This window comes from Manihot esculenta, chromosome 5, assembly GCF_001659605.2.
Source record: "Manihot esculenta cultivar AM560-2 chromosome 5, M.esculenta_v8, whole genome shotgun sequence".
NCBI lineage: Eukaryota > Viridiplantae > Streptophyta > Magnoliopsida > Malpighiales > Euphorbiaceae > Manihot > Manihot esculenta.
The window spans coordinates 27,527,740-27,549,516 of record NC_035165.2 but is presented as its reverse complement, the minus strand read 5'-3'; the positions used below and the strand labels follow the sequence as shown (position 1 = coordinate 27,549,516).

General features: G+C 31.1%; 3 protein-coding genes across 15 annotated transcripts; 2 read left to right on the top strand and 1 right to left on the bottom strand.

The window, feature by feature from the left end:
• The first annotated feature begins 1,871 nt into the window (after positions 1-1,871).
• LOC110614628 (peroxisomal membrane protein 11A) lies at positions 1,872-3,143 on the top strand. The gene has a single exon (XM_021756221.2). The coding sequence runs from the start codon at positions 2,026-2,028 to the stop codon at positions 2,815-2,817; it is 792 nt and encodes a 263-aa protein (XP_021611913.1). The 5' UTR covers positions 1,872-2,025; the 3' UTR covers positions 2,818-3,143.
• Positions 3,144-7,804: 4,661 nt separating this feature from the next.
• Positions 7,805-13,543, top strand: LOC110615322 (lysophospholipid acyltransferase LPEAT1). Of its 11 annotated transcripts, none has more exons than XR_006350700.1 (9): positions 7,807-8,643; positions 9,047-9,166; positions 9,301-9,338; positions 9,451-9,515; positions 9,745-9,834; positions 10,925-11,058; positions 11,576-11,718; positions 11,800-11,859; positions 12,613-12,675. XR_006350700.1 is itself a non-coding variant. In XM_043956666.1 (9 exons), the coding sequence occupies exons 1-9, from the start codon at positions 8,116-8,118 to the stop codon at positions 13,295-13,297; spliced, it is 1,191 nt and encodes a 396-aa protein (XP_043812601.1). In that variant the 5' UTR covers positions 7,815-8,115; the 3' UTR covers positions 13,298-13,543. The 11 variants fall into 11 exon arrangements, 10 of the variants coding, with proteins under 10 accessions (XP_043812604.1, XP_043812605.1, XP_043812602.1 ...); XM_043956666.1 differs by lacking the exon at positions 11,576-11,718 and adding an exon at positions 13,287-13,543 and having other exon boundaries at positions 7,815-8,643; positions 11,719-11,859; positions 12,613-12,676; XM_021757153.2 differs by lacking the exon at positions 11,576-11,718 and having other exon boundaries at positions 7,818-8,643; positions 11,719-11,859; positions 12,613-13,011.
• Positions 13,544-14,704: 1,161 nt separating this feature from the next.
• LOC110615323 (deSI-like protein At4g17486) lies at positions 14,705-21,084 on the bottom strand. 3 transcript variants are annotated; one of them, XM_021757157.1, is made up of 5 exons: positions 20,800-21,084; positions 19,359-19,486; positions 18,385-18,624; positions 17,289-17,576; positions 14,705-15,280 (listed from the first exon to the last, which is right to left on the bottom strand). In XM_021757157.1, the coding sequence occupies exons 3-5, from the start codon at positions 18,575-18,577 to the stop codon at positions 15,039-15,041; spliced, it is 723 nt and encodes a 240-aa protein (XP_021612849.1). In that variant the 5' UTR covers positions 18,578-18,624; positions 19,359-19,486; positions 20,800-21,084; the 3' UTR covers positions 14,705-15,038. The 3 variants fall into 3 exon arrangements, with proteins under 3 accessions (XP_021612849.1, XP_021612850.1, XP_021612851.1); XM_021757158.1 differs by having other exon boundaries at positions 19,359-19,452; XM_021757159.1 differs by lacking the exon at positions 19,359-19,486.
• Between the last annotated feature and the right edge of the window lie 693 nt (positions 21,085-21,777).

The following is a 21,777-nucleotide window of genomic DNA, read 5'->3' as shown; positions in this document are numbered from 1 at the left end:
GAAAGCAAAACGTCAATTTTGGTATTTAAAAAGGCAAATTTAATAATTATTTAAGTTTTTAATTTTGTTTTCAGAATTCAAACAAGCCAATTAATTATTTAAAAAATCTCTTAAATTTTAAAACTATTAATACAGTCTTCACGTTTTAATTAGAAATAATAATTTTAATTAAAAACTATAAAAATAAATTGAATTATAACTTGCTTTCATTATAAAACTTACTATTTTATCTCTTCATTTTAAAAAATATATTAAAATATTTTTAATATTTTAAAAAATTTACTAGTTATTCAAATCAATAGTTAAATATTATAAAAAAATTTAAAATGTCTCTAATATAAAATAATTAATTAATAAACTTCTTAAAAAGTTAAAAGACTAACTAATAATTATTTTAAAATTATAAAAGTTAAATAGTACAATATTTAAATTTTATAATAGATTCAGAATTAGAAAATTAATTAATAAATTTTTTCATATCATAAAAATTAAGTAATATTTTTTTCCTTTTAACATTAAATATTGCAATACAAGATGCTAAAGACGAAGCAAAAATTTTCCATTTAATTTATCATAATTACCAGCATAATTTTTTGATATTATTATTTTGTTTATATTATTATTTTTTGTTTTTTAAAATCGATAATTATAATTTCTAAATTTTTTTTTATAAATAAGATTTTCATAATCAAATGTTATGTTTTATTAAGATTTTATCACGTGACTCTATTATTTGATTATGGCAAATTTTAAATAAATATTATATCATATCACATACTATTAATGTATAACGATTAAATATTAATTATTGATTATGGTATGACTTATATAGACCGATTATGATAATTGATTGTGAAAATTAATATATGGTAAAATTTAGAAAGAATTATTATCAGATTTTTAAATTTTTAAAAAATTCACTAATTTATTCATATTTTAAAATTATTCAATTAAGATTATATTTGTTTCATAGAAAATATATTTTCTGACATTTAACAAATATAGAAAATTCAATTAATAAAAAATATTTTTCTGTGACTTATTCTTTGAAAAAAAATTATTTTCTAACTCTTAAAATTTTTATTAAGAGCTTTATATATAAATTTAGTAATAAATTTTATTTTTTAAATTAAATACAAATTATTTTTTATAAAAAAATATAGTCTAAAATATATTATATTTTATAAAATTAAATTTTTTAATATAAATTAATCAACTTATTTTAACATTAGTAAAAAAATTAAATAATATAAATATTTAAATTTATAAAAATTTAAATAATATATGTAAATAAATTATAAAGACTAAATAGTATATAATTTAAAATATTTTTTAATTTTTTAATAAAAAATTAAATTTTATAAAATATGAAAATATTTTAATTAAATAATTTTAAAATAAAAACCAACTAATTAATTTTATAAAAATCCATAATTTCCCTTAAAATGTATCCCTGGTTTTTCTTTTTTCCGGAATAAATTTATCCCTGTTTAGTCCAGGAATGGCGCACATATCTCTGATATTAAGCTCGCTAAGCTCTCAAATCAAGAAAACTGTATAAAAAATTAATTTTACTCAATTGTTGGGTGAATTTCAAAATAATTACAAAAAGTTAATAAATAAACACTAAAATTTTAAAATTAGAACTAATATTTGAATTTGTCTTTAATTTCCAAAAATTTCAAATAAATCAAACTTGAATTGTGCGATACTGTACTTGACCCGGTTCGATTTCGGACGTACCCGGCTCGTCAAATAGGTTTTTATATGGGCTCGATTAATTTAGACGGATAAACTTCTGTCGCTAATCATTAACGCGTATGGCACACACCACAATGAAAAGCAGACGCGACAAGCTCCAATCGAAACCCATTTTTACAGCTCAACGCTGCCGTTTTGCTTGCTCATAACTCAGGGGAAGAATATCATCCAACGGCGTCGTCTCAGTTTTCTTCTGAAAATTTTCCTTCCTCGTTCTCGGGCGCTTTCCCAGTTCTCTCTCTCTCTCTCTGCTGCTGCGGTTCCATGGATTCAGAGACTTCAACTCAGAAACCGGTGATCACTCCGGCACCAATCCCTAAAAACCTAGCGCGACCTACCACAACCAAAGACAGAGACTTCCTCAACCACCTTGAAGTTTACCTAGCTAAGCGAGATGGCGTGGATAAGCTCCTTAAGATCTCTCGCTACGCCTCCAAGATCATTTTGGCTTCCTCAGCTCTTCCTGAATCGCTAATTCTAACTCAGCGTTTGAAGAGCTTCGAGTCTAGCGTAGGACTCAGTCGCAAAGCCTTTCGACTTGGGAAATTTGTGCAGGACGTCAACACTCTGAGAAACTCTAGTTTCGACTCAAAACAAGAAATTGTCCTCTCCATCATTGCTTATGGAGGCGAAGGCTTGTATTATTTTGTTGAACAGTTCGTTTGGCTGGCTAAAGCAGGCTTGATCGATAGCAAACACTCGAAAAAATTGGGAAAAATCAGTGCCTGGTTTGAATTTATTGGATACACAGGCAGTATTTCTCTCAAATTTAGGGATTTGAAGAAATTAAATGAAGATGAGATCTGTTTGGAATCTTCCATTGAGGTTGCCGTTTTGAGAGGGAATGGGTATCAAGCAGAAGAAGAGAAGATGAGGAAGCTGAGAGAGAAGAAGTTGATGAAGAAACTTTCGATTATACAGGACTTCGCTGATGGGTTAATGGCGTTAGCAGATATTCGAGACGGGAAGGGGCAGCTCTCGGCGCCGGTCTTGGTGTCGTTTGCAGGACTCGTGTCTGCCTTGATTAGTACTCACAAGAACTGGGTCTCTTGCTGAGTTTGGAATAATTTCAAAAGGTACGACTGTTGAAGAATTAGGCTTCTTTTACATTTATTTAGTTTGTGGAATTAAGGTTTATTGTTAGCAGCTGCATAATTGAGATAAAGGAAAGGGTGAGAAAACTCTTTTGCTGTTGGGATAGGAAATAAAACATGTTCTCCACTGAAGCACTGGAACTCTCTTGTTTCTAAGCTTCTTTCTTTTTCATAATAATAAATTCATACAGTCACAGAGGATCAATATGGATCATGTTTAATGTTTATATCATTCATGAACAGAAATGCAAAAGTTTGGTTTCTTCTCTGGAGAAATCCATTGTTTAAGTGATAGTTCTGTGAAAGATAAGTACAATTCCAACTATATTAAAGATTTGAAGTCTGGCTTATAGGAAATTACTTGGTTCCTTCAGTTTGTTGCCTGTGCTATATCATTATTTTGCTCAGTCCTTATACTTAATAGAGTTTGAGCTGATCCATTAAATCTAGTCTGGCTTAATAGTGGCATAGTGTTTCTCCATTACTGTTTTGTGCTAAAATCTTGATTCTTTTGAGTCTGGTATTTGAAGATTGAGTGATTGAGTGAACACGCTATATAATCTACTCATCTCAATACCATTATCATCATCTCCTTTCTTCTATTTTGGTTCTGAAGTTGAGCTCGTTTTCTGTACTTCTATCAAAACTTTTCATGGAAGCTCAAAAACCACACTCAAAACTTGCAACATCTGAGTTAATACTGCAGATGAGACTTGTGGGATAGAACTTTGGCAGTCAAATGGGAAACTTACGTTGGCTATGTTTTAGTTGTTTCATCTTGGCATATTGATAAGAAAGCGAGTGTCCTCGAGATATAATTAGCCTAGTAGCCCAATGAACAATTACTTGTGTCCCAATGAAGAAGGTTAAGGTTTGGAATTCTTCACAATTTAGCTGTTAGGCCAAGTTGGCCAACTGGTCCCAGATACGGCCAAGCCTGCGGATTCATCAGGGCATACATTGGCCTTGATTTCCATAGATCATTTAAGATGAAAATCAACTTCCTTCTGAAAGTTAAACTCCTATAGCCTAGTGCAGAGTTCAGTAATTCCAGGTGCTGCAGTGAATGATAGGGAACTTAATGGGATCAATGATCTCCCATTTTTAGAGGCTCAAATCAATTCCACAGTAAATTTACATCTCAAGTTCTCAACTTACATCTCAATCTGAATGGAGCCTAAGAATCATAAACCATAGCAATCTAGACGAGATGGAGGAGTTAAAGAAAAGAAGGGAGGTATAAAACTTCAAGCACTTTTTTTTTGAGCTAACTCATTCTTTTAAGATCAATCTGGTTAGTTAGTTTTTTTTTTGGGTTACATAGATAAAAATATTCAATATTTTTACGTATTTTTATATTTAATTAATTTATAATCACGATTTTGTTCACATCATGCTATTATAAATAAATTTTATGCACATAGCAACTAAAATTTTACACATTAATGCTGTTCAATACCCGAAATTAAAATTTTATGCACGTGACATGACAATTTAAGATCTTAAGAGATTTAAGGTATAAGAAATAATTACACATCTTTTAATTTTGAAGTAAGAAAAATATGTAAGAATACAAAATTTTAAATTCAATATTATATAGCAAGTAATATGTTTAAAATTTTAATTTCAAATCATGATTTTATATAGAGGCTATAATTGCATTCAATTAAAAAATTTGGGACAGTAAATTTAAAACTAAACTTTTTTATTAAAATAAAAAATGTATGAATAATTTTTTTAGATAAATTATATTTTGTTCCTTAAATTTTAGTATAATTAACGAATCGATACTTATATTTTTTAAACCGAATACTTAAATTCTTCTATAATCAATCTATCCGAATAGAAAATCCTTCAATTGCTATTAAAAGTGTGAAAATGTCTTTATTACCCTTTTAAATAGGTAAACTACACGTGGCTATTAAGTTTTAGTATAATTAACATATCAGTTTCTATATTTTTAAAAGTGAATACTTAAATTTCTTTATAATCGGTTAATTTAGATCCCAATCTTTTTTTTTTAATTTCTTGCAATTAAAAATATGAAAATATCTTTATTCTCTTTTTTTAAATTAAAAAAAATTAAGGAGTTAGAATTTCATTTATTTTCCCTCATCTATTAAAATTTAAACATTTTGATATGATAATTTATTTTTCACTTGAAAAAACACTTAAATCCTCATTAACTTATATCCAGATTATTATATTCAACTAAAATTTAACACTTTTTTCTATTCAATTTTTATTTATTAAAATATTTCAATACTTGATAATTTTAAAACTTTTAAAAAATACTTACAATTTCAACCATTTTTAATTGATATTAAATAATTTTTAAATAGATTATAGATTTTTATAAAAAGTATTTTAAAAAGAAATTATATTGTGAAAAGTTTGACCACTCACTGACTTTAAACTAATGTTTATAATGGATAAAAAAATTATAATTGTAGATGGATTGAATATACAGAGATTTAAGGATTCAATTTTAAAAATATAAAAACTAATATGTTAATTACGTAAAATTTAGGGATTAAAGTGTAGTTTAAGCAATATAAAATATTTCAGGCATGTTGATAAGGATTTAAGTGTTCATAAGGATATTTTAGATATTTAAAATATTTATTCTCCATTTAACCAATTGATTAATGGAATTATGGATGAAAAGATTTTTTTTTAATACACCGATTATAAAAGAATTTAAATATTTAATTTTAAAAATATAAAAAAATATTTAATTTTAAAAATATAAAAATTGATTCATTGTTAAAACTCAGAACCAAACTCAATTGAACTCATCAGGTACTCTAAGAACCAAAGCCAACATCCTTACAAAAACATTAAGCACGCAAGTAGGAGAAGGGATGAACATAACCAGCACCTCTAAGCGTCAATCAGTATTGCCAAAGAAAACATCTATAACTCTTCCTTTTGGAGTTAAGCTTACTGAAACACTGCAAATCCAACTCCAAAAGAAACAGAATATAAAAGCTTGGAAACCTTTAAAGCAGCTTTGAATCTCTCTTCCGCTTCAAAAGGGGATAGAAAGGGAGGCTCACAACAATCTCTATTTCATCTAAATTATTAAATTTAGATTAGATTTAACTCATTCTAAACACTATTTCAAATAAAAAGAAATGTCTAAAACCCTTACAAAGGATAATATTGTCTCTATCTCAAATAAGTGTGAGATTCAATACTCAAATTCAAAATTTTACTGAAGTATGAAATATTTAAAAGAGGTGCAATATCGGTGAGAAACTCTAATACCATATTAAATTTTAGCAAAAAATTAATTCACCCAACAACTAACTTAAATGAGAAGATTGTCTAAATCTCTTATATGGACACATAAACCCTATTGCAAACTAATTTAGGATTTAGCATAAGCTATAGAGTAGCGTGCATTCTGACATTTAGTTTAGACGCCATCCTTTGTTTTCCATGGGGTAACCCTTTGCTATAGGCAGGATGCAAAGATTTAGCTTTCAAATCTTCAGAAACAACACAATCTCAAAGGGAAGTGAAAAGGCGAGAGGGATATTCTTTATATAAAGGTAATGAAAAAATTATAATAGATGAATCAACCACTGTAGAATTTCTTAGAAAAAGTTTCTCAACCCAATCAATATGTTAGATCAGCCAAAAATGAAAACAACACTATAGATGGATGAAAAGATGTTGAGGGAGAGCATACCATCCATCTAGCAAGAAAAATGAGCTTCCCCTGCTATGAAGGGACAGAGAAACTCCAAACCACAACTGTTTTAGTAAAATTGTGAATTCTTTATCTTCCTCGAATGATTTTGTAAGAAAAGAATTTAAATAAATTTTTATAAAATCATTAATGATTTCATTTTTATATATAATAAAAAATTTTTCAAAGTTAAATAATTTTAAATTTCCTTATTTTAAACAAAATTTTATAAAAAAAATTTAATTGCATGCAACGCAGAGACGGGTTGGGAGACAGAAAAAAGAAACTTTCTTATCCATATCGAGTTTGCAAATGCCTGGAGCAAAAGAGAACATCCTCAGAAAAGATAGCACCAGCGAGAGAGGAGGTGTGCTCCTGGCGACTCCTTCTTGTCTTTGAGTTCCAGACTGCGAGCCACCATTACTGTCTTCTTTCCAGGAATCCAGCCTCAAAACGAACAGATTTAAGGAGTTCATAGTCTTGAAAAACCAACAAACAACTAGAAAAAAGAAAGTGAGAACATGCAACCAAACAAAACCCCTCTCTTAAACAACCGCTGCAAAACAACAACAAAAATCTAAACAAAAAAAAATCTACATCCCACCATTGGAGAACCCACGACCGAGCAAGGAAAGACTCTCCTCAGTCCGGAAGGGCAGCAAAAAACCACAGAGGAAAAAACCTTAAGACTAGACGGAAAAAAAAAAAAAAAACGGGAGGAGAGAAGTTTTCAATATTATTTTGAATACATACAAACTAAATAATTATGATTTTAAAATTATATGTATTAAATAGATATATAAACATTTCAATTATTTTAAAAATACTAAATAAATCAAATAACTAAATAGTAAATAATTTGAAACATAAATTTTTTAATGTGTTTTTTATAAAATGAAAAGAATAAATAATTAATTTCACTGAACTAATTAGATATTTTTTTATTTCATAATTTTTTATGATTTTTTAAAAATTATTATTATTATTTTTTATAATATAATAATATATAAATTAACTATTATAATTTTATTTTTAAAAAATATTTTAATTATTAAATAAAATTTAATATTTTTAAAATGAATATAATTAAAAAAGTAATAAAAAATTATTTTTTTAACGTGTGCGAAAAATTATAGAAATGGAGTAATAAATTTGTTATAATTTTATTAGTTTTTTCTATTCGCCCTAAACCTGTTCGGATATTACTGGGCTCCATTATCCTAAGTTTCTCGGCTACAAACCTCGATCGTCCATTCGATTAAATCCAACGGCTATACATCAGTGAATCCAATCCAAGGTACTTTGCACGTAACTATCTGGAATCGCAGCTCGTCTGGTGGACGTTACTTTAATCATGGACTTTTCACGCTCAGCCATCCCGCAGGCTTCGCGGGAGAAGAAACAGAGATAGATATTTGCCAGATATTCGATGCCAATACTCATTTCCATAGCTACGCCAACTTCACGAAGCAGCCATAAAAAATGGCTATCAAATTTAACCTTCTATGACCCAAAAATCAATACCAAAATCATCACCATTTCCCTCAATTCTTCAATAAAACAATGGAGAATGAGCTTAAAGATGTAAATCCGGAGCCTTCCAAGCCCCGCCAACCAGAACCTCAACCGGAAACAGCCAATGACAATGCCTCCAACAGGGATGATCGTCCTCTCCTCAAATCCGATTCCAAAGGGATGTCGACGGCCAATATCGAAGATCTTGAGAAGAAATTCGCTGCATTCGTGCGTAATGACGTCTACGGGACCATGGGACGTGGAGAACTGCCGTTGGCCGAGAAGGCCTTGCTAGGCTTCGCGTTGGTGACTCTCTTGCCGATTCGAGTCATGCTCGCGATGATAATATTGTTCTTTTATTACTCAGTTTGTAGGATTTGCACGCTTTTCTCGGCCCCGAACCGGGACGTGGAGGAGGAGCAGGAGGATTTCGCGCACATGGGAGGGTGGAGCAGGGCCGTGATTGTGAGGTGCGGGAGCTTTGTTTCCAGAGTTATGCTTTTCTTGTTTGGGTTTTATTGGATTAGGGAAAGCTATAGGATTCTAGAGCAACCTCAGAACAAGTCTTTTACTCAGGTAATTTTCACAATTTTGTCATCTACTTTATGTTCTAGGGACGCGGCGGAAAGAAAATTGATTGATTTGAATTCTTGCATAATTCTTGATAGTAAACTGAGGGAAAAAGAAATGAATTCTTTCATTCCAAAGAAGAAAATTGATAGAAAAGAATTGAATTGAATTGAATTAAATTCTTGTGAAATCTATGATTCCAAATAAGAGGATATGTTTGTAATCTTGTGCGAATCATTCTATAAAATGCAATTTTTACTGCTGGGACTTATTCTCTGGTTATGGATTCTGTATCCATCGCATTCAAAGAAACCACGGCTGGAAAAAGAACAAAAAGTCTATGCTTTTGTCAGAGTTCTGAATTGATTCTTTTCCCCATTTCATTTTCTGTTTCTTCCTTTTTGAACAGAATGAGGGCAAAGATCAATCTGGAGTACCTGAAAGACCTGGGGCAATAATTTCTAATCATGTTTCGTATTTGGATATTTTGTACCACATGTCTTCTTCTTTTCCAAGTTTTGTTGCCAAGGTTTGTTCGTTAGCATCAATAATTTACCTAATATTGGAGTTTAAAGTGGTAACTATATTTATAGACTTTTCTGGTTCGCTGACGCATATCTCTTTTAATCTTGTTGATTTTGACATGGTATTTTATTGCTGAAGAGATCAGTGGGCAAATTGCCTCTTCTTGGTCTCATCAGGTTAGTTCACTGTATATGAACCTTATCTAATATATGAACCTTATCTAATCGTCTATAAATCTTTTCTTGTGCAATCAAGCCTTTTAATTCTTTTGCTGGCTTTTTTTGGCAGCAAGTGCCTCGGTTGTGTCTATGTTCAAAGAGAGTCAAAATCATCTGACTTCAAAGGCGTTGCAGGTAAGATAGATTGTTAATGTTTTTTCTTTAAATGTATGAGAAAGTGGAGACCAATACTTGCATTAGGTCTGCATCAGGAATAGAGTAGCACTAGTTCAGGATTACATGTTGCATGGTAACTAACATAATCGTGGGATATATGCATGCCAATTCTCAAAAATGATTTTTTTTTTCTCAAGCTGTTTAGTTTATTATATGCTCTGTTTTGGCTGAAGTAATATTTTATTAGTTACTATAGTGAGCTTTGTAGGTGCTGTGACTAAAAGAGTTGGAGAAGCTCATCAGAATGAGTCTGCTCCTATAATGATACTTTTCCCTGGTTAGTGGTGATATACTTTTGCATAGTGCATCCTCATTTTTTTTGGTGCGTGTTTAATGAAATGCTCTGCTATTTTTACATTTTCTATTCTCTTCATTTATTTATTTTTATTTAAATTGACAGCACATTTGTGTTATTTAAGTAAGCTGCATTCATTTTTTAGTAACATGTAAATAATAATGATTAAGTGATGTAAGGATCATAATGGATATGTAAGGTAGCAATTCAGCACTTGTTTTGCTGCGATGGTTCATCAATGGGAAAGAGCAATACGTGGAGTTTCATCTCTCAATAGTTCCAAGCTGTATCATGTGTTTGGGTCCTCGCAATAAAAGTAGGAAATACCACTACTTGCTTTGATGTAATTGGTCCCGTTAGCTGTTGTTGCTGTTTTTTTGTTCTTTTTTTTTTTCTCTATCTTTCTCTCTCCAAATGCCAGCAGTCTAATATTAGATTGCTTTATGACAATTAAATTTTGTAAATCTTTTTGATATTAAGAATTTATTGGATTTTCATTTCCAAGGAAATATTAGAAAGGAGAATTTATTTACTGGGGGAATCAAAGAAATCGAATGGTACTTAATTCATGCAAAATTCCATGGTTTGTGTAAGTGAATCCATAAAATAAGATTTCCAGGTTCTCTTTTGGTCCCATGGCAAAAGTAAGCTAAATTTTCTTCTGTAAACCCCAGATACCTGCTCTGCTGGACCATACAAAGGTTGCAAAGAGGAAAAAGAAATATTGAAATGCATGTCTCCCTGATGTGTGAAGAAGTAACAGCTGTCTAATTTTGGGTCTAGTTGGCATTTCTGAACTTCATTGCTGGCATTTCTGAACTTCATTGCATGGCCAAAATTATGGAAAATGAAAACAACTTTCTACTTTAGAACCTAATTTAAAAAAGAAAAAAACAAAAATAATATATCTGAAGTGTAACTGAATTGTTTGATGGGATGTCATGAAGCAGAGAAAATGAAATAAAAGAACCTTCGCCCCCTATTAGAGGAGTCAAATAGTTGAATAATTGTTAAATCGCTATATAAAACATGCCAACTCATTCAGTTAAATTTATCTTCAATTGTGCTACAGAAGGCACCACAACCAATGGAGATTTCCTTCTTCCGTTCAAGACAGGAGCATTCTTAGCTGGTACTCCTGTGCTTCCAGTGATACTGAGATATCCTTACCAGAGATTCAGTCCTGCTTGGGATTCAATTTCTGGGGTGAGTTTTCTTATGCAAGCAAAAGCTTAGATGATATTATTTCATTAATTCCCCAATCTAATTAGTTTTTTTAATACATTGTCCCACACAATCAAATAACAAAGTTCTGTTTTTGAGGTATTGGTTTTTGTTTTGGAAATTATGTAAAAGTTTATGCGTAATGAACTTGTCTACATATCTAGGCACTCTAGGTAATGATGGCAAAGGCCTTCACTTCAGAAGTGATATGGGAAATCATTTAATATTACAGAAAAATTATTAGCTTGCAAACAATTGAGGTGGAGTCTACGTTAAACCACAGTTTCACTAGAAAGTAATTAGGAATCTGGTTTCTATGGCATTGGGGCATGTATATACGGGGATTGAAGTTTCCCTGGAATCTTTATTCTTTCTGATCGGGTTTATATCTACTTTTCATATATTATAATTAAGGAAATGGTTCTCATGGTGATGTGAAACCAATGCAAATTCGTCAATTTGCATTAGTTTTGACTCTTCTTATATAACTGTTATGCAGGGAGAAGATGCTGCGATTTCCATGACACTGTTTCAGTTTTGGTCTTAGTTTCAATACATATTTCCCTTTGCAAGGAGAAGATGTGTTTTTCAATACATCCTTTTAGTTGTGATCTTAGTTTCACTACATATTTCCCTTTGCAGGTGCGCCATGTGATTTTTCTCCTCTGTCAATTCATAAATTACATAGAAGTGAAAAGGTTACCTGTTTACTATCCATCACAGGAAGAGAAGGACAACCCAAAGCTATATGCTTCTAATGTCCGATGGTTAATGGCTCGTGAGGTATGCTTTTCCAATTGATATCTGACAGTAGGATTTCTGAAATGAATTCATAAATTTAGAGCATATACTTCCCACTTAAGGTCAGGAGGGTTAGTAGTAGGCTGTGACATGAATAAAACTATCTTCTTACAACTGTTAATATTAAACCATCCTACAAGCTGGATCACCTTGCCAATTTCTAGATATATACAAAACTCAGAAGGCCTTGCACCATATGAACTCAACAGTGAAACCAAAATATTATAGCTAATGGCTATATTTTAAGAACTTTGCACTGAAGCCTGCGGCATGGCATAATGAGTAATGGTTAATTCCCTTCAGTTGAGGTACCATCTAAAGATGGTCATTAAAATGCATGTGATGAGATGCATGGTCTACAACTAAAGTCAAAGTTTTATTTTGTCATTGTATATTATATGCAATGCCAAGTTTTGTTATTTGGAACTTTTGCATCTATATCTAAAAGAAATCCTGCCCAAATGGTATTGATATGTTCACACATTCCACAGTATTCTTGTCAACAATGAGAGAGAGTTCTATACAGTTCTAACTTGCCTGTTTAAGACATAATCTTGTAAGATATTATTGTCAATATAATTTTGCTGTATCATTTAAACCATAGCAACCAGGAGAATATCTGAAATTTATACTGGGCATCTTTATGCTGATTCTGAACCATAATTTGAATTTGATAATTTTATCTAGAAATTGGCATTTATAACAACACTAGTTTCCCTTTTGTCTTCTCTGCAGGGTGATTTAGTAATGTCAGATATTGGACTAGCTGAGAAGCGAGTATATCATGCTGCTCTGAATGGTAATAATAGCCTGCCTAGTATTTTGCATCAGAAAGACGATTGATAATTTCATGGACTTGCTTCCAAATGATATCTAGTCTCAGTTGAGCTTCTTAGTTTCTTTGGGTATTTCCATAAAATGATAGCCAAAACGTGGGGTGGTTCTCTACCCATGTTGCTAACAAATGATGATGATATGCCATTATTGTCTTGTAAATTCCCAGAATGGGAGTTGTGGCCATTGAGTACATTTCTTAAATGTGATGGTGGATCTTTCTTGAGCATCAGATTTAAGAGTTGCTCGGGATTTTATCTCCTTATTTGGAATAAAAAATTTTACAAAAATTCAATTCAATTGAATTTTTTTTTTATCAATTATCTTAATTAGAATACAAACAAGAATTCTATTTCTTTTAACTTTTTTTTTTTTAAATCATTTTAAAAGAAATAGAAATCATGCATGTTACATAAAAATAATTAGATTTTTTTTTTAATTTCAAAATGAATTGTTCTAAATGAAATCTATTTGTTTTTGTATATGCATTTTCATTTAGTTTTCTAAGTCCCCTGAAAACCTTTTTTAAAACATTGGATGTGTAAAACTGAAACATCTCTTTCCTATTTCTGCAGGTTTATTTTGATCATGCTAATTCAGATACGAAATCTGTATAATTCATCGTATGATTATAGTATCAACAGGAAAGATAAAATTGTAGAGAATCATGTGCAGAATCAGTTTTTTTTTTTGTTTTTTTTTTTTCCCCCCCGAAGAATCAGTGTTACTATTGCGCATAGCTTGAAAATGTATTTGCCTGGAATCCGTAGTATAGTTAGGTCCGCTGTCCAGCTTTAGTGGCATTTTTTAAGCAGGCCATTTGATTCCACAATTCTGTTTTTTTTTTTTTTTTTTTTTTCAAATGATTCAGCAAATTTAGTAGGCACTGTTAAATGAATTTTCATATGGAGGCCAACATTTTTAGTTTGTGCTCTCTGTTGGCTACGTCTAGATGCGTCACACCCCAAAACTCAACTTCTACGATTCAAGATTTATAATTTCTCTAATCCTCAATTTTTTTTAAATGGTAAATGGTGTGGGTTCGAAGACTATTTGGGATTCAAGTTCCAGAGAATGAGTTCTTCATGCATGGAAAATTATTATTTAGTCCACATGTTTTGTCATCTGAATTTAAACTATTTTAGGCTACATGTTGCTTTTAATTTTGCTTTTGCCAGCTATTTTAAACCTTTTATTCATGTTGCCGTTAGTATATAAATTACTAATGTTCTATTTTTTTATGAATACTTTTTATATATATTTTTGACGTTTGCAGAAAAAATAGTCAATAAAAATATATTCTTGATATAATAAAAAATTAGTTATTTTTAATAACTTTTTATTTTAAAAGAAGAAATTATTTTTAGATTTTTGAGAATTTTATTAATATCAACATACTTTTTATATATAGATTTATTAAAATTGTTTATTTTTTAAACATGCAACTAAACATTGGTTGAGAATAATTTTCACAGTAATTATTTCCCTAAAGATACCTTTCCATCATGAAAATATTTTCTACGCAAGCTATTTCCTGAAGAAAAAAACAAGACTTGCTCTATAAACATTATAATCATTTACAACTTCATATTTAGTTTTACAATTATCCACAATTTCATTCATAGTTTTTCTTATGACCTCTATTTCCTCTTAAATGAGAAAAAAAGGCAGAGAGAGAGAGAGAGAGAAAGAGAGGAAAATAATATAGATGAAGCCAAGGAATGAAATTGTAATTGATTGCAAAATCGAAGGATAAAATAATAAATAGTTGCACTTTTTAAGGATGAAACTGTAGTTTACTTTTAAATCCTAACAATCCATATAGTAAATCTAAAATTAAGGTCTAAATGTTAATAATAAAAAAATTAAAGATTAAATAGTAATTTACCGATTAGTTACTTGCCATAGCAATTTTGACTTTGAGGGGAAAAAAACCCTCACCATAGCAACAAATCAAGTGCGATATGGCCCTAGTGGTTTCATGGAATGATCGTAGAAATGAAAATTGACTTTCAATCTCAAGAATTCTCTCTTTAAACAAGCATAAAATGCAGTTATATCTACAAACAAATGATCAGTCACACCAGCATGAATGAGCCAACGGATTTCTACAGACAAATATGTCAAAACATTAACTAATAATAATATCCAGCACAGCTTTTTAACACTCAAATGAGGGCGCTGGCTTCATCTGGCAAGCTTCTTCACTGCATAAGAAGAACTTGATTAGCATCTCAATCATTTTCACACCAGACTAGTAACACAATCATGAGATACAAAAACCATCATTTCAGCCACTGCCCTCATGAAACTCTCCACACATTCTTTCATCTTTCTTTGAAGGAACCATTGATGGACCTTCTCAGCTCCCATGGTAAGCAGCCTTTCAAGGGTGATTGTAGAAACATTGAAGAAGTTGACAGCTGCTTTTGTCGCATCGAGATTGAAGACAGGAAGCTGAAAGCACTTCTCAACCTTTTCCTTCCATTATTGTAAGATTGGCCATCAGGATCATGCCGCACAGCAGATATCTTGAGAGATTCAGGAAGTATACAGTTGCATATTGAGCCTATGACAATTGACAAGGCGATTAAAGATATGGGGAAAAAAATAATCAACACAAGTATCATGAACATTTAAGAGGCGTAAACATGGATTGACATATGATCTACGAAAGGGAAGTAGCTGCCAGCCGCTACATTAGAAGTTATTGGGAAGGATAACAGATGAATAGTGAGATTCTAAAAATTTTATTTTGGAAAAATTAATATTTAATCTTTATGACATGGAAAAACTCACTAATTAGTCTATCGATTTTGAAAAATACATTAAAACATTTCTGATGTTTTAAAAAGTCTACTAATTAGTCCCTCCGTTAAGCATTGCAAAAAAATCTAAAATATTCCTAATACAGAGGGACTAATTAGTAAATTTTTTAAAGGGTTTACAATTTAGTCCCTGAGTATTACCATTATTAACAAGTCAGTCCCTGTATTTTTAGAAACCTATTAAAACGTCCTTATCTTTTCTCTCCGTCAACAAAATAGTCATTCCGTCTATTTTTGCCGTTAAAAATACAGTAAAAGACTAAATTACCCTCCATTATTTTTCTCCTCCTCCTCCTCTTCCTCCTTCCTTTTCTTCTTCATCAATTCTTCCTCCTACTTCTGCTTCTTCTTTTGCTTCTGCTTCTTCTTCTTCTTCTTCTTCTTCTTCTTCTTCTTCTTCTGCTTCTTCTCCTCCTTCTGCTTCTTTTGCTTCTTTTTCTTCTTCTTCTTCTTCTCCTTCTTCTTCTTCTTCTTTTTCTTCTTTTTTTTTTTCTTCTTTTTCTTCTTTCTCTTCTTTTTTTTTTTCTTCTTTTTCTTCTTTCTCTTCTTCTTCTCCTTCTCCTTCTTCTTCTTTTTCTTCTTTTTTTTTTCTTTTTTTTCTTCTTTTTCTTCTTTCTCTTCTTCTTCTTCTTCTCCTTCTTCTTCTTCTTCTTCTTCTTTTTTGGAGGAGGAGGAGGAGGAGGAGGAGGAGGAGGAAAGAAAAGATAGGGACTATTTTGTTGACAAAAAGAAACGATAAGGACGTTTTAATAGATGTGAGAAAAGATAGGAACTATTTTGTTGACAAAAAGAAATGGTAAGGACGTTTTAATAGATTTCTAAAAATATAGGGAGGGAGGATTTCGTTGAATGAAAGAAACGATGAGGAAGGACTATTTCGTTGACGGAAAGAAACGATAAGGACTTTTTGATATATATAAGAAAAGATAGGGACTATTTTATTGACGGAAAGAAACGATAAGGACATTTTAATAGATATGAAAAAAGATAAAAATGTTTTAATAGATTTTTGAAAATGTAAGGACTAACTTGTTAATAATAACAATATCCAAGGACTAAATAAATGATTTTATTTGAGGGTAAAATTGGATTTTGAAAATTTTCTCTCTCCTCTTTTATCTAATTTTAACGGAAAAGAGGACGGAAGGACTATTTTGTTGATGGAAAGAAAACATAAGGACGTTTTAATAGGTTTCTAAAAATACAGGGACTGACTTGTTAATAATGGTAATACCTAGAGACTAAATTGTAAATCTATCTTTTTTAAAAAATCTAAGAGACTAACTAATAAAATTTTCAAAATCATAGGAACTTAATAGTAAAATAATTAACGATAAAATTAACAGAGAGACTAACTAGTAAACTTTTTAAAATGTCAAGAATGTTTCGATACATTTTTCAAAACCAAAGACCAACACTAGTGAGTTTCCCATACCTAGGGACTAAATAGCAATTTTCCTTTTTATTTTCTGAACTTGCTAGTGGGACCAATTCATACATGAGCAAGACAACAAATTGTACAAATTTGGATACTCCAGCTCATTGGAGAGCGGAGACCACAAAATGAACGCTCTATAATAAGAATACCCTTAAGTTGTGAACTAGGGATGCTGCGGTAATTCCCTCGTAATAATGAAAATCCAAAGAAGCATGAGGTGAATCCAAATATTATAGCAAGAAAACTTCCTATTGTGCAAACAATGTTTCAAATATTGTCAAAACTTGGACAATGGGTTATATGATAAGTACCTATTTTTGCTAGACGATTTACCCATTTTGGAATTGGTTTCCCTGTTAACTTGTAACAGATGTCTTTGCAGAAATGGTTGCAATTTTTAACAATCAAGTGATATGTATCACCATGGTAGCTGGCAGCAAGCCGTTCCATGACATCTCGGACCTGAATTGGATCCAAGCATGTGGTCCCAATGAATATTGATTTCCTGAACTTGAAGCCTGGACATTGACGAGGTTCCACCTCAAAAACACCACTTGTCGGGTAGTCATGTGCTCCAAATGCATATTCTACACCATGAACTGCATGGTAGAGGTTAGGCAATCAGAAAGTCTGAACTCGACTTAAAAGTGAGCCAAATAAACACGAAAATTAACAAGGTTATCAACCCTCCATTTTTGGAATACTATTTGTGTGATTTAATGAATGTATTAGGATTTAGGAAACCATCAAATAAATTTAAACGTCCCATTTATTGTATTTGGACTTGGCCTGATACAGATTCTGGATAGAAAAGGTATGAGGAAAGGAGTGGGAGAAGATCTACCTATTCATTTTACTTTTAGCATGCTTTCATAAGAGGGAATAGTAGCAGAGAAAATGTTTTTCCTACTGTAAAGCAAAAAAAAGAAAAAGAAGAAAGAAAAATATGGAGATGCATTTCTAGTTATCCATATACTGTTATCAATATAGAGAAAAGTGAAAAATTTTGCAACAAAAGTCACAAACACTGATGTTTATCACATTAGTTTACTCAAACTAATGGTCACAATACAGTTGAACTCAGCTATTTGGATCATTTTCATCCACTTTAATTGGTTCAAGACAACACCTATTATAGAAAGCCTTAGAGCTGCTAAATCATTTTCTAGATGCCATTTCTGCATCTTACCTCTCATTTTCAATCATGTTTTTTTTCCTTTTAATTTTTTTAATTCCTCTTTTGAAGCATATTGTTGAAGACTTTTCTTTTTCCTACCTTCCCACTGCCCGCTTTCCTTTTTATTAACCCTTTCTATTCATTATTAATATACTGTTGCTCCAAATTAGCTCATATCTGAGGCACACAATTACAGTGCATGCATGGAAATAATAGTGTGCAAATATTACCTTCCACACCAGAATGAAAGATACCAAGGCCTGCCCAATAGACGTAGCCATTCATGGGTGTCAAGTCATACACATTGAGATAAACTGGTGCACTTCCTGGACCATAGCTAGTTGACCGTGGTTTGGGAAACAAAGAGAAGCGGGTGGCTGATTTCCCTTTCAAACGAGAGGGCACAATGGAACCAAATTTCATATTTCCTTTAGGGGAAGGTCAGAATTCAATTAAAGCCTTTCCTCAACCTGTGGTAAAATATAAAGAACTAGCCCATTAAAGCATGAAATACTTGGGATTTTTTTTTTTTTAAAAAAGGAAAAGAAAAAAGGAAAAAGGCTTAGAAACATATCATTATTGACCACATGCAATAGCAATTGTCATGGAATTTGAAAGGTTTCATAATTCAACAAATTTTTATCACATAAGATTTCTTTTGTTAAATGAGTGATTCATGACAAAATTCATTAAGTTACTTAGCTAAATGATTGGAATCTTGATATGGAAGTTCATTGTTCCAACATGTAGAAAACTACAGTTGCAACTATGGAGTCCATACAACAAATTTCTCTTGAAAGAAAATTGTATAAGATATAGAGGTTCAAACCAAAATGTCAAAATTTTCTTGAAATAAAATACTGAATTAGAAGAATGGAAAAATGTAGAAACAAGCAGAGGTGAGATTATACCGAAAAAGAAAAAAAAGAAGAGATGGGATAGGAGAAACTGCAGACATGAAGGCAAACCTACAGCAAGAAGATGATGGCTAGCTTCGTAGGAGAATTTTGCAATTGAAACAAGTGAATTTTTTTTCCGGATAATCTAATAGCTTGTGTTCAAAGAGAAGAATGAAAATGAACAAATGATCGTCAGGCTTTAGTGAAGACCTCAGAGCATGCTATCCAGGAGAAGCATTCAAGACAAGGGACTCGCATATAATATGATTTTTTTTGCTAGATAAGCCAGTGAAACATGCTCTTACCAACTAGCAATCAATCTACAAAATTTCTCCTCAAATGATTGTGCCTAAAGTAGTGTCCACCTCTTGGCATGATGCTGCTGCTTTAAAGGTTTGTCTGCATAAATTCCAGTTTCCAAGTGAACATCAACCTAATTCATGTGAAGTATGGGTTACCATAGAGTAAGCAAAGAACCTTGGAATCAAATCCTATCATTGTACTGTATATATATATCATCGGAACACCATATCCCACTCAGGAAATTATTTTTTCTATTAAGCAAATATGTCTTCTGTATCTCCTTGAACATCCAGCATCTTTCTACCCATCTACTTAAGTGCATGATCCCAATACACAGATAGTCTAATTCAAGCACAATGATATAAGGGCGAGGATATCATCAGGAAGAGCCCACAAAACCACAATGAACTTCACATCTTCAAGTAGGGTGTTCCACGGCTTTTTGTTTTTCTCATATAATAAAATTTAAATAAAAAGGAGAATCTGCATACTTGTGAACACGTTACAAACCATTAATAATAGCACTCAAATGTATTCTAAATAATTAGAGAAAACTAGTTAAAGGCCAATTACGTCAGCTGGGTAGAGAGAGATATGAAAGAGTCAAGTCAAAACTTTAACAAATTCTTATTCCAACTAGTTGGGAGTTGGCAAACAAGCAAAGAATGACAAGCCAAAATAAAAACAAAACCTTAAAATTAAAGTATTTTGGTGGGAAATTCTGATGAACTCTAAGGTTCAACAGAAACTAATAGAGCATAAAACTAACCGATGAGTCATCCCAAGTGATAGAACAGAGTATTATAAATACATCTAAATATTCTAAGCATTAATGTTCCATAATTATCCAGTCTTCTTAATTTAGGAGCCGCTGAAGAAGGAAAATTAATGAAATTCAGTTGCTTTAACACCAAAACTTCGACAATAAAGTTTTGCATTTTCCATTTAAATACTATATGCAAGAATATTAATCCTCAGATAATCTGGATTGCACGTTGCCTTCAAAATCCCAAGGAAAACTCTCATTGGGAAGTTGAGAAAAACAGTAGCAACTCTAGATTTATAATATGACCAGAATGACCTCAGATCTAGCCGAAACCATTGGAGTGAAACGCCAAAAAAATGTAATAGATCAAGTAGGTGCTAGCCAGTAATTGTGAGAAAGACAACACTAAAGAATTGTTCATTTTAGCTGAAAAGTTGAAAATCACAAGAACCCAAAAGAGATAATGAAAAGGGAACCAGTAGGAAAAAGAAGAAGAAGTCAGTTTTGGCTTTTTACTTTCGCTTGCAATTTCCCAGGAGCCAAACATACTATTTTCAAGCTAATGAAACTAAAAAATGGATAAAGTGCTGAATGCAAACAAAAAAAGGAAATCAGAGAGCACAAAAGAGAGGACTTAAAGAACAAAAAGAAAAGAAAAGCAGAGTAGAAGAACTCACAGATTTAGAGGGAACAGCAGCCATTAGAGCCCATGGAGCAATATTAAAACAGAAACCAAGTTGAAAGCAATAATGGGAGCTAAAAGAAAAAAGGAACAAAGAGGGCCTAGTTGATTCTGAAACACTCACTCATCTCTGGCAGAAAAGAACAAAGAAGAAAATTTTTGAAAGGAGAATCCCGAGAGGAAATTGAAATTCCCTGCGAGTGTGTGTGGCTGTAACACTAGTTTCTAGCTTTTGGGACTGCTTTACCTCAGGGGAAGGCATCCTCTGCCATGCTAGATGTGATTTCGCCCACAAAGAAAAAGTATACAAATCAAATCAAACCGAACCAAATTAATGGGTTTGATTCAATTTAATTTTATTTATATTTTAACCTAATAATTATATAAGTCTTTAAAGTTTTTATTTTAATCTAAATAAAACCTTCAATTATTAAAATAAATCAAAATAAAAATTATAATTTTTTTTTAAATGGAGCAAATAAAAACATATAAACCCTTTAATTTCTTAAAAAAAAATCTAAATAAAATCATTTTAAAAATTATTATTTAATTTTTTAGTTTGTTATAATTAATAATTAAGATTTATAGTTTGAAATGTAAATAATTAATTTTATATGTGTAATTATAGTAAGCTCAAGCTTTTATAAGAATCTAATAATTTGTAAATAAATTATTATTGCGTTGAAATTTGTTGCTTATTATTTCAATTACGTACACATTTTAATTAATTTTGACATGGATTTTGATGTAAATATTTAATTTAAGTTAATAGTTTATTGTAATTAGTAATTCTCAAATTCTAATAAAAAGAATTTAATAATTTACCATATTTATTTTTGGATTGATGAAATTTTAACTAAAAAATATAAAAAATCACAAATTTAGATATAAATGTATATTTAATAATATATTATTTTTTTATATTCATATATTTAATTTCATGATAAATATATTTGAATAAATTTTTAAGATC

Excerpts from the sequence above, each read along its gene's own strand:
- LOC110615322 (XM_021757153.2), top strand. The coding sequence starts at position 8,116 with ATGGAGAATGAGCTTAAAGATGTAAATCCGGAGCCTTCCAAGCCCCGC. Across the intron at positions 8,644-9,046 it reads AGAACAAGTCTTTTACTCAG|AATGAGGGCAAAGATCAATC; the intron begins GTAATTTTCACA and ends CTTTTTGAACAG. Across the intron at positions 9,835-10,924 it reads TATAATGATACTTTTCCCTG|AAGGCACCACAACCAATGGA; the intron begins GTTAGTGGTGAT and ends ATTGTGCTACAG.
- LOC110615323 (XM_021757157.1), bottom strand. The coding sequence starts at position 18,577 with ATGAAATTTGGTTCCATTGTGCCCTCTCGTTTGAAAGGGAAATCAGCC. Across the intron at positions 17,577-18,384 it reads CTTTCATTCTGGTGTGGAAG|TTCATGGTGTAGAATATGCA; the intron begins GTAATATTTGCA and ends TCTACCATGCAG. Across the intron at positions 15,281-17,288 it reads AAATCGTCTAGCAAAAATAG|GCTCAATATGCAACTGTATA; the intron begins GTACTTATCATA and ends CAATTGTCATAG.
- LOC110614628 (XM_021756221.2), top strand. The coding sequence starts at position 2,026 with ATGGATTCAGAGACTTCAACTCAGAAACCGGTGATCACTCCGGCACCA.